The following is a 12,449-nucleotide window of genomic DNA, read 5'->3' as shown; positions in this document are numbered from 1 at the left end:
CTGATTTCTTTTGCTCATCCCTTGATGCTCCTTTTTTTTTTTACCATTCTGAACATAACAATGCAACAATTTCACATCCCCTCACCCTGATATCCTCCATGCAGTCTCTCTCTCCTTTCCTCTAACCATGCAGCAGCACTGTCCAGCTGAAAGTTAAAAATAGAGAGGGCCAAGGGCAGCAGCTGATACTGAGAAGCGTCACAAACCATCAGTGCAAGAGACACACATACAGCCCTTTGTCCCCAGGCCCTGATTCAGGCTTGTCCCCACATTGCATATGCTCTTGCTTTATCCAGCTTCTGGCTTTCAGTGGCAGGGGCAGTTGGGGATTTCCCTTGGCATAATGCTGGGCATCTGGAATTATTGCACCGATGAGATTTAATTTAGAATTTCCTTCTATCCTATTGAGCCAAAACCACAAGCTCCATTGTAAATCTACCAGCTTCGAAAGGAGTTGTCCTGAGATGCACGTGACTTAAGGAGCAAAGAAACAGGAATACATTCTCTTTCCCGAATCAGTGATTTCCGTGATGGACAGCATGATGCTAGTCACCAGTAATCTAAGGAGAAGCAATATTTTTAGAGAATGGGGATTCATCAAATTCTCACTGCCCATAACTATGCACAGTGCAACAAGCCCTCAATTCCTACTGCTGTCCCCTGACAAAAAAACAAAACAAAACAAAACAAACAAAAAAAAAAAAAAAAAAAAAAAAAAAAAACCAGCCACCTGTATAGACTCTGGAGGACAGCCTGATAAAGTGGCACAAAACAAATTCCATCTCTCCCCATCAGTGCAAATACATCAACACAGAGAGGAATGCAAAGCAGACCCAGGGCAGCAGCGTGCATGCTCCGAGACCTTTATAGAGCGAGGGAGCACATGGGCAAACAAATACACCATATTTCTGCAGCAGCTCCAGCTGCCCTCCGGTGACGGTGATGCAGCGCCAGTTCAGCCCCCTCCAGACCCCTCCTGCCTCCCTCTATCTGCCCAGATGCTGGAGAGCAACATCTGCCCCTTGGGCCGGGGGGGATGGGGCAGGCAGGAGGCGCAGGGGGGAAGGAGGAGGGGTGAGGGGAGCCGCCAGCAGCCATCAGATTTGATCATCGGCTGCTGCAAACAATCGAAAAGGCTGCTTTAAGCAATTCCGCTGCAGGAGCGGCAGGGCGCATGCATGGGGGAGAACAAGGGAAAAAGGAATCGGGCTGTGAAAGGGGAAAGAAACGGAGCATCTCTGCAACATGATGTCACGCCGTCTGCTTTCAAGTCCCCCGAACAGAAAGGAGCAGCAGCAGCAACCAACATGGACTCCAGATTTAATCTGCCTTAGAAGCGCACGTCTCGGGCGACAGATTTGCTCAGCAAACCTGCGCTGAGCCCGGCACACGCAGCCCTCGGGCTCCGTCTTCCACACGCAGACATGCACACGTACACGGGCGCACGGCCGGGGACCGCAGGCAGTACGGAGCGGAGAGGAAGAGAGGCAGCAGCAGAAGGAACAGGAGAGTAACACTAACCTGGTAGCCATTAGGGACCGTAGCGCGGCGCGGAGCAGCTAGGAATTCATTCATTCATGCACTTGTGCGTGGCGAGGGGAGAGCGAGGGTGGGCCAGCGATGGGGTGGGAGGGAGCTCACCCCTTGCACCATGGCAGAGCCCTTCCTCGGGGAACAAGGGCAATGGGGTGCTCACGGGCACCCGCAGCCCTTTCTCCCGGCCACCTCGCACGCTGCTCGGGTGCCTGCCATGGCTCAGCCTCTCGTCTCCCCCCGCCCCGCTCTCTTTGTGCTTATGATTGTTTGTGCGGCTCTGGCGAGGGCTGGGCGCCTCTCCCCTCGCTGCTGGCTCTTGCACACACGCTCCTGCACGCGCACACACGCGTGCGCGCGCGTGCACGCAGCCAGTGGGCTGCCGCTTTACATAACGCGAGCCCCTTCACGCCTTCGTTAGCCATCCCTGCCCCGAGAGACAGAACGGGGAGGGAGAGAGCTCACAATTTTTCCCCGAGTCCCCCCGTTATGCCTGTTGTTTTTAGGCGCTGTTCCTAAAGTTGGGCAAAACCTACAAGTTAAGATCCTACAGGTTACCAAAAAAATACGCTCGTCCTCCTTGCGTGCACACCGGACCGTTCATACGTGTGGGAGAAAGTTTCGAAACCTGTGAGCGTGTCGATACAAAACCGGTCAGGAAAATTAAACCCTAATTAACTGGCAAAGTGGATTATCTAAACTGAATTAAATGCTGTGAGGGCACATTCAAAATTAAGGTGACCTCAACTTAATTTGGCTTACTTCATCTAGGAAGCTAATTTGGTTTAATTTTTCGTGCCTCCCCCTGTATAAACAGGCCTGGGGTTTTTAAAGAAATACGCCGAGGGAAGATTACAACTCTGCTGAAGCATCAGTAAAGGATGCTTTGGAGGAGGACACACACGCTGCTGTAAGCCTCCACTGCTGCTCAGGGGCATCTTTGCCAGAACACAAGGAGGGTCCCAGTCCCTCTCAAGGGCTCTTCTAGTTCAGCATAAATTCTGTAGGGTGAAAGATGAAAAAGAAAGCAAAACAACTCACAAGGTTGTACTTTTCCTTCCAGCAGATGAAATCAGACCTCGTCTGCACAAGGAAATGGTGCAGAGCTGTCCCAGAAGTGGTTCCTGTAGCAGCAGCACCCTTGCTTTGAAGCACAAGCGTCCACGGGTGAAAGTACTGTGTCCTTTTGGGGCTCTCAATGTGCACACACTTTCCAGCATGGCCAAGCCTTACGGTGTACCCAGAGAGGCTCCTGTACCAGCTGGACTCCAGCGGTTTAAACTTCACACCTTGTGACTCTTCCGTTCCTCAGCAGCCTCTGCAATCGTATTCTCATTGCCTACCTTGAAGGTTTGAGAGTTCCCTGTGGTCTAGAGCATGACTCAGAGTACCTAAGTCAGAGGTCAACAGCCACATTTAGATGCTGTGAGTGACCCTGTGGGGACTTTCTGCTCCCCACTGACAACGGAAGGAGCCATACCTAAAGTTAAGCGATGTAAATACACGCTGTTCTGCCCGCTGCTTCCTTGTGTTGCATTTTACCCACTCCAGACACTGAACCAGGGCTGAACATTTTCTCTTCTCGCCAGAATCAGTCACAGCTTTCAGCACTAATGTCCCCAAAGACCATCTCTCCAGAAGGCTGATTATCCAGCATTTCACTATAATCAAAATCAGTGGAGGTGCTCTGCTCCTAAGAATCAATGATCTGCACCAGCAGACATGCCACTGTGCAATTCAGATGCTGTGCATGATTTTAAACTGAAAACGTTATCATCAGGCACCTATCTGGATCGGGACAGTGCACCAATACCAGCAATTTTTTAATATTACTGAAAGAATGCACGACACGTGCATGTACTTGCTGTGTATAAGCCACTGTTTTAACAAATGCACTGTATCATTAAGAGAATTATCAGCTTTATGTTAATTTTGTGACATCCTTCTTGTGACCAAGCCTATTACACCTTCCCCACTTACAGTGCTGCCAATCAACAAGCATCCAAAACACATCAACTTTCATCCCAAACGTAAAGTTGGCTTAAAAAACCTAACTTCATAAAAGAAAATCTGTTTTTATTCCTCTGAAACCTGTCTTTATTCCTCTGATTCCATTAGCACACATTTGTGCAGGTTGTGTTCCCAAGGATTTCTCTGCACGCATGAGGAAAAACTTCTGTTAAAACGAGACAGAGAAGTTTTCCATATAATTACATGTTTACAAGCATTTGAGATTTATCAAGAGCACCAAAAATAGGCCTTAATACAATCACAAGAGCTGACAATGGTATTTGTCACTTCTCCCAGTAACATCTGACTTAAGACTTTATAATTCTGCAAGTCCCAGAGTTTTCTACTTCTGTGGAAATCCATCTTTAGCAAGGTAAGTTGTACTGCTAAATAACAACTGGCAATGAAGAATTAGTGCCAAACCCTGCACCATCTTGTCCACACACACAGACCTTCTGCCAACACAGACCTCTCCAGTTTTGCAGTGCCTTCTCAAGACTGATTTTTGGTTCATTGGTTTCAGTGTTTATGGGTAAAATAGGCCTACAGGTCTGTTTTGCAACTGGAGAGATCAACATGCATCAGTCTTGGGGTCCTCACCAACGCATTTAATGAGGAGACAGTGGCACTGAATCCATTCAACACACACAGCAGGTCAAGGAATGACAGGCTTTGAATGTTCACCTGGAAGACAAATTTGGTAATACCGGGTAACAGAAGTGCAACGGTACCAAGTGCTGAAAGCTGATGCTAGACAAACTGAGTGGATGAGAGAGGTGCATTGTTGGATGTAAACAACACTAACCACTGTAACTAATTCTTAAAGACTAGATTATCCGTCTGTGGAAAACAACATTAAGCAAGGCTTTGTGTTTTTCTAAATTCTGTTCTGTACCTCAAGCAACAATCAGTTCAGGCAAGTCTTACACTTTGCATTCCTCTTCAGAGAAGGTATCTGAACAGTCACATTTTGTTTTACAGTCTATGTTTTTTTTTTCCACATGAATTTCGTATGAAAATGGCTGGAAGTGGGAGTCTCTGCCTCTAAGCCTTTGGGTACGTTTGGTCCGAATGATCATTAAGGTTTGAACGAGATTCAGTTTTGCAGTGGTCACAAGAGCTCCACTGACCCAAAGGCTTGTAGGAAATTGAGTATGATGGCTACTTCTGATCTGGAAGCACAGAGAGCACATCAAAGCTCAAAGCAGGTCATGAAGTGGTAGGATAGGTACAGCGCATGAGTTTAAGACCTACCCGATCTTCAGACAGACAGAATAAAAGAAGAATCCAAGGAAAGTTCTGCTTCCACAAGCCCTGTAAGAGCAGTAGTAAAAATGCAAGACCTACTTGGAGAAAAGCTTCTTAAGCTTATCTGAGGTGGAATGCAAAAGGCAAAGTTCGGGGTAATTTGAAAAATCACACGACATTTCACATGTTTCAGGAACTTAACTAGATCTGCAAAATTCAACCAAGAACTCTCAGAAGGAGAAACACTCTCGGTATGTTTCTGGCTTTTTTCAAGCACCATTCATGTCACTATGAAGACACATGGTGTTATGGTGCTTTGATAACACCGCACCAAGAAGAGGATCTTTAGGGGCCTTTAAGGAAGCTTTTGAGCTTCCTTAAGCTACCAGGGCAAAGCTACCAGTTCCCTCGGTGCAAGAGTTGCAGAACTCATTTTACATTGACTGGTTCTGCCTGCACATACCTCTCTCAGCCCTTGCTCTAGTGCTAAAGAAGCAGCACAAGCACTAGCACATTTTCCTGGTAGGACAGCTTAGGAGGCCTTGACTGCTGAGCTATTCACGGCACGACATGGTCTCACACCACAGCCCAAATACCACAGGACTACCAAGCCCTACAGAAAGACGGAACCTCCCACGTCAGCAGCACTCGAAGTGCGGGCACGTGCACCTGGGGCAATGCTCAGGCAAGAGCCCGAGCCGCACCTGTACTGCCTGCTGGGCTCGGTGGCAGGGCTGGTTCCTGGTGTGCCCAGCCGTAACACAAGCGTACTCAATATGTTGCATCCCTCAGGTGAGAGGAAACGACTCACTGTCCAAGTAATTAAAGCCCAGGACTGACAACAGATACACGGGAGACAGTCCAGGGCCTGCACATCCAACACCTACAGAGCAACAGGGGTGGCTGAGGCAAACTCTGCATCCAGCTGTAGCAATCTCACTCTCCGTGTAAGCCACTCCACAGATACAGACACAACCAGCAGTACGTTTGCACAGCGTTTGCGAACAATGAGCACTTGGATTTGAAAACAGGTAAGGTTTCTCATTTCTCCTTCCCCAACAATTCCTTGCCCATTTACAGTATGACTTATTTTGAAAACTTGAAGCCATTGAGACAGTTTTTCCCCGACACCTCTAATTTTCAGCTGAGTTCAGCACAGAGGCAGGGACACTTACGCTTTCACAGTACTTCTGGCTTCGTCTGCAGAAAGACGTACCAGAAATCTCAAGAAAGCCTGTCCTCAGGGGATACTCAGTGCAGCGCTACAACCTCAAGATCTACAAGTAAGATTAATAGTAATGGATAACCAATGCACCTGGATGGTAATTAACGTTGTGCACATATTTCATGTATTGCTCATACTATTGTTGCAGCACAGAGACTGCTTTTCTCCTTGACACCCTCGTTACTGTAAAGGTGTGGACTCTGCTTTTGAATGCACGGCACCGCGCAGGCTCGGTTCTGTGGCTGGGCCCCGTGGTCCTGGTTTGCTCCGACCACAGAGCATCCTTCCAGCCTCCAGCACACAAAGCAGGTGCTACACTTCACACCCCACTATTCTCACCCTATTAAGCGATAAGGAGCATTTCCAAAACTCTTCCTTCTCCCTCTGCAGAAAATAGGCTCCCAGGCAGGTACCAGATCAAGCAAGTATCTGGGTAGAGTACTCTGAGCTGACAGCAGCGTTTTCACCAGCAAGATGCGGTGGCTGCGAAGAGCGCAGGGACTCCTACAGTATGGGGGAGGGAGGAGGCAGGCAATCATGTGCTCAAAGGCATGGGGAGGAAGAGGGGGAGGAGGAGAACAAGGAGAGAGAGAACAAAGTGTCAACATCTTAACTGGGACACACAAAGAGCCAGTTCTTACTAAGAACTTAATCCAGGATTAACAAGAGGTCAGCTACCTCTGCAAGGAGACTGCACTAAAAGGAGCTAATTAGCTCTCCTTAATTGCACAAAAGGAACCACACAGAATTCAGGCATTCAGGAGCAGCAGATCCCACCTCACCCAGGAAACAGAGCCCTACCTGTTGTGCTCTGCACCACGCTCCAACAATCAGCACGTGGAGAGCCAAGAGCAGCAGAGGTGAAACGATGTCAAGACAGAGCGTGCACGGAGCGAGGTTCAGCATCAAGAAGAGAAGTGTTTGACTGAGAGCTGGAGTCTGGACAAGCAGGACAAGCATTTTTAGCATGGCCAGGACCTTTCTAGACACTTTCTTCATCAGTTACTGCTATCAAATGCGGAATTGCCCAAGATCCCTGCAGTAACACTTTCATAAACAGTATTATCCATGAGGATGTCTACTGCACTGACAGTCCTCTTCGCTTCAGTGTGGTACCTGCAAACGAGGAGGGAAGGACAGCAACAGGGGAACCCGTCAAGCTTTCTCTGTAGGCCCAGCTCTGCTCTGTGCACTGAGACCAAAAGAATCACATCCCAGCATGGGCAGGCATTGCATCCAGGTCAGGACAAATGGCCAGAATAAAGCAAATAACAGACTGATCGCAGAGAGGCAACAGCTCCCAGCCTGGAAACCACTGGCTTGGGATGATGCAGTGGAGGAGGCTGCCTGAGCTGGCCTCCCACAATTTCTGTCTTTAATTTATAATGAAATACTCCAAAAAATATTATTCGTGAATTATATATTTGCAAGACTGCCCCAATTGCTGATGTGACAGAGAGATACACAAGTTATGCAGTTGTTATATCACGCCAACTTCTCATATGCCAAATTTTGAATTTCTGATGGTTTACACGTCATTAAGGGCAGAACTGTAGCTTCAGAAATACTTTGATCAAAATTTCAGTTGAAACATCCCCGTACATGCTGATCACCTGCAGAACTGACTGAAATATTTCAGTGAAGGAAGCGTTTGAAACATCTGAAACGCTGAACTTTCTCAAACTGAAGACAGATACAAAAGCAACGCATTTCTTAAAAAAAATCCCACATCACTTCCTTAAGCTACGTCTACGTTTTTCTATCCTTAAGTCCCCTGCCAACTTCTGTTTGATACTAATTCCATCTCTTTTTTGCCTCTGAAGCCATTACACGTTCTGTTGTAGTGCGCTGATGATAAGCTGTTGCATATTTTACTCCAGAAGCACTTGGGCTGCACTGACAGATAATGCATACAGCAGTCAGGGTACTTGAAAATGAAGATTAACAAGCACATCAATAACAGCAGCAGCAGTCTCTGAGCTCAAGCACTAATAAAAGTAACACCAGCATTTATTTGTTCCATAGCACCGTGCTGAGGGCTGGCCAGCTTGCAGACAGTCAGAGCCCTCACCCTGAGGAGCTACAGTGCAAGACTTCAACACTGCAGTGAAAAGCATGAGGACAAGAGGCTGTACTCATTTCAAAACTCGTTGCACTCGAGGGAGCCACCTTCGGCTGCTAAGGTCTGAGTGCATCCCAGCTGCAAGAACTGTGCCCAGTTTAAGAGAGGACAAAGAGAAAAGCAGGACAACAGGTTAACCAACGTAACAATATCATACAAAGACAAATAACAATAGAAATGGGGGGTCAGCCATTAATTACAGCTCCCTATGGAATCATTACAATACTGCCTCCATTATCTGTTTGTCTTTCTTATCTCTTCAGGACCGAGTTACATATCACGCCATTGTACCTTGAGTTACACCGAGACTGTAGCCAGCACGGGACGAGCAGCAGCAGAATTTCACCTCAAACCCACTGCACACAAATCCCACCCCTCGGATACCACTCTGAACGCCAGAAAGCCACATGCATCTCTGCTCCCAGCAACGAGGCAGCAATCCCTATATGTGTTGTCCCTAGGCAAACTCAGCACAAAGAGAGAATTCCCTGACATCTGGATAAAGCTTCAATAGCTGCCATTGGAGAGAGCAAAATGCACATCAGCTGTTCTGTGCCAGCGGCTGGGCTACACCCGGTCTCCTGGTACAGACATGCCCCACTCGTTAAATCCCCTCCGTTCCCTATTGCACACTGCACTGAAGGGGAACAACTCAGACTCGTGAGCAGATTTATTTAAAAGAAGGAAAAAGGGACTAAAAAGGTGCGATCTTTCTCCAGCATCGGCTGGTGCAGTGTGTGCATCTATGTCATGTAATACCACTGCAATTACAGCAGCTTCCTCGTTTGTTAGCACTGCTCCGACCCCTATATCCCAACCAAAATCAGCCTCCTAAAGCGTTCCCCAATCCCTGCTTTCATCCCTCCTGAACCACCTCTGATCTCCTCTCCTGATACCCGCTCAGACACACTGGATTCATCCCCACTCTCACTAATTGACTTTTTTAACCTTGCTTGACCCTTTCTTCCAGGATGGTCTCAGATTCCTGCGGTCTTCTGCTGGCCTCACCCACAAACCCACTACCAGCCCTAAGCAGCCACCCAGTCCAGCCCTTATTGCCACGAAGCCTGGACATGCTGCTCCACAGGAGTCTTGCTCAGCTTCTCCCCTCCCAGCCCCAGCCCCTCCATCCCGCCTGCTCTCAGGCAAACCCTCTGTTTCCCCGTCCCAGCCCCGCACTGCGCCAGGGCATCCTTGTTCCCGAGGAACCGCCTGACCCCTCGGCGCGCACAAACACAAACACAAAGGAACCTGCATCCGCGGGAGAGTCCTCCTGCCTGCCTGGGAGATGGCAAACGGAGAGCTAGAGGCTCGCATCGCCACCTGTTAGCACATCGCATCTCCCGGGGCGCAGCTGCGTGTCTTCCCTGCTCCTCTGCTCTCCGGCTCTGAAACCACCATTTAAGCTGCAGACAGAAGCAGTTCTGCTGGGGGAGAGATCGTTAAAGCACACACGAATCTCCCTGCTCCGATGCATTTTATGTTCTCAAAAGTAGTTGACGAAAAGATTCCCCGCTCTGATAACAGCTTGGCATGGCTGAAACAAAGCCTTCTTTGCAACTTGCCACCAGCTCTGGCATCCGAGCCGGCTGCTGCCCACTGGAACGCCAAGCACCCACTGTCTCTTTAAGAATGCCCCGCAGCCCACATCACCAGCGCTTGGTTAACCCTGGCTGCTCCTTGCTCTGCACCGATGACAGCTCCGAAATGCCAGGGCTTCCTCAGTTTTGTCCTCCCCTGCTCCTACCCACCCGATGTGCTGCCCCGGCACAGCCTCGCCGCATCCCTGCCCATCCCTGGCATCCCACACCACGTTGCAGGGACACTTGAGCGGCGCTTTTTTAAACACCCCTGTGCTCCCCGCTGTAAAAAGCACCAGGGAGAACTTCTGTGACGACAAAGGAGCAGTCAGCACTGACCTAAGCATCCTAACCACCTCTAAATTCAACTTCCCTACTCCCACAAAGCACTCTCCTCTGAACACTTAGTCATTTCTACGGACACACCGACTCATCGCCTCGCGGAGGCATCGGACAGCCTCTCCAAGCCTTCCCAGGCACAACACGAACCATCTACTTCCCCGACACAGCAGCAGGCAGTGCAGCCAGCAACAGGAAAAATAATTGCCTTCAACACATGGGTATTTCCAAGTATCAACTCTTTGAAAGGCCATCTTCTACAGAAAGGTTAGGAAATGCAGAAGGTAACAATGTGACTCATATTGAAAGTGTATATCAACATGCACAGAAAAACCTGGATACACACACATAGAGAAGCCTGTCTCACAAGGAAAATAAACAGACTGTGACTGATTCTCTTCCGGGCAAAGCATGCAGAATATCCTGCCACTGCTCTTGCTCTTGTACCTACTCCAAACTGGCATTACAGGGCTACAGGAGAGCGTGTGCATCAAGCCACAGAACTAAAAAGCAGGAAAGCAGCGCAGCTTGATGGTGTGCAGGGTACGAGCACAAAGCAAATGAGAGCAAAAAGTCTTACGAGGAGCGGCTGAGGGAGCTGGGCTTGTTCAGCCTGGAGAAGAGGAGGCTCAGGGGAGACCTTATCGCTCTCTACAGTTACCTTAAAGGAGGCTGTAGTGAGGTGGGGATTGGTCTGTTCTCCCACGTGCCTGGTGACAGGACGAGGGGGAATGGGCGAAAGTTGCGACAGGGGAGTTTTAGGTTGGATGTTAGGAAGTACTTCTTTACCGAAAGGGTTATTAAGCATTGGAACGGGCTGCCCAGGGAGGTGGTGGAGTCACCATCCCTGGAGGTCTTTAAAAGACGTTTAGATGTAGAGCTTAGCGATATGGTTTAGTGGAGTGCTTAGTGTTAGGTCGGAGGTTGGACTCGATGATCTTGAGGTCTCTTCCAACCTAGAAATCTGTGTCTGTGTCTGTGTCTGTGAGATGTGCTCCTGCAGTATGATAGAGGAGCAGCAAAGACTAATGTGATTCAGAGCTGCACAGTCTGATCAATCATAGCTTGGGGAAGCTGATGAAGTATTTGCTGTGAACGATCAGTTAATCTCTACCAGGAACTTCATTGCAGGGGTGCCATATAATCAGAAAGATGTTCTTGCACAGGAGTAAGCTCAAAGGAAAGCAACAAAAACATCACATTATTCAGGAGGCTCATTTTTGAAAAGACACTTGAAGGGTAAACAAAGCAAAGTAGTCAACAAATATTTGAAGAATGTAAATACCATGGAGAAAGGGAAGCCGTATTAAAAGATTTTATAACAACGAGCAATGAGATGAAAGTAAATGGAGGGGAAAAAACTAGGCTGAAGGCAAGTTGTTGCAGTCAAGAGAATGAGAGAAGCGGTATAACCCCTTCCACTTGTCATGTTTCTAAACAGCATTGGGTAACCATTAATAAAGGCAAAACAAGGAATTGCGTGGTATTGGCAGAGGCACGGATCAATGACTCAATTGCAGTCTCTCTCTCTCTTAATTCTGCTTTCCATCATTTTCCTAATAGGCAGCAACACAGTTCAGTAACTTTTGGTTACTGCTGTTTCCTAGTGATACAGGAGTCCTTAGAAGTCTACATTCAGCTGGATAAGTGTTATGGCTTTTTTAGCATCACGATTTAGAGAGTTCTTTTGCCTTGCTGTATTAGCAGTCAGTTGCGAAGCCTACCAGTGAAACGTATCTGATGATTCTGAGATTCATGAGGGAAGTCTTGCAAAGCTCCACCTAAAACCATCTGAAGTTTTTAAGACTGTGAATCTGGGTTGTGATCCTTCAAAGAATAAACGTCCTTACTACAATTATGGTATTTACCCTTACAAACAAGACATAGATATAGGTTGCTTTGGGGCAATCTGGATTCAACTTGTGACTTTGGCCAAGTCACGGATGAGAAATGCAGGGGATGTAGTAGGGTGGTTTGCATCTCTGATCAATACAGGTTGCTCTCTTTCGAGCTTTTATCAATACAGTTTGTTTTAAGCTATAACATTTTTTTTACTCACCTAAGCCAAGCTTCCAGTAGGGAAGTTTTCTAGTACATCTATTCTAATAAATGTTAACTGTAAAATAGCCTTTAACGTCTTTGTGCCTCACCTGCAAACCAAGGCTACTACTAGCACTTCCTTTCTTCTGCCCTTTGTCTGTCTTGGCCTTAGAGGCTGGAAACTCTTCAGGACACAGATGGTCTCTTAGGGTGCGCATGAAAATCTCCTAACGCGGTGAAGACTTATTTGTAAGACCCTCTCTCATTGTAAAACACCACAATCTTAGATCCACTTCCAAAATCAGTTCTGCTATTACCTGTCGTCAACCTGAAACTCAGAAGAATCCATGGG

General features: G+C 47.8%; 1 protein-coding gene across 14 annotated transcripts in view; it reads right to left on the bottom strand.

Moving 5' to 3' along the window:
• GRAMD1B (GRAM domain containing 1B) overlaps window positions 1–12,449 on the bottom strand; it is a 129,743-nt gene that overhangs the window by 40,195 nt on the left and 77,099 nt on the right. Inside the window, exon 1 of one of the 14 annotated variants that reach the window (XM_040534035.1) lies at window positions 9,390–10,583. The exons of 10 other annotated variants lie outside the window; for them this stretch is intronic. In XM_040534035.1, coding sequence (XP_040389969.1) covers window positions 9,390–9,478 — 89 coding nt within the window. In that variant the 5' untranslated portion in view covers window positions 9,479–10,583. Of the gene's footprint in view, window positions 1–1,521; window positions 4,737–6,355; window positions 7,281–8,429; window positions 8,449–9,389; window positions 10,584–12,449 lie in introns of those variants that run through there. 3 more of the 14 variants (XM_040534040.1, XM_040534033.1, XM_040534037.1) reach the window with 3 other exon arrangements.

The sequence above is a fragment of the Cygnus olor genome, chromosome 22, assembly GCF_009769625.2.
Source record: "Cygnus olor isolate bCygOlo1 chromosome 22, bCygOlo1.pri.v2, whole genome shotgun sequence".
Taxonomy (NCBI): Eukaryota; Metazoa; Chordata; class Aves; order Anseriformes; family Anatidae; genus Cygnus; species Cygnus olor.
Note: the sequence above shows the minus strand (reverse complement) of the source record. Positions and strands in the feature narration are given on the sequence as shown.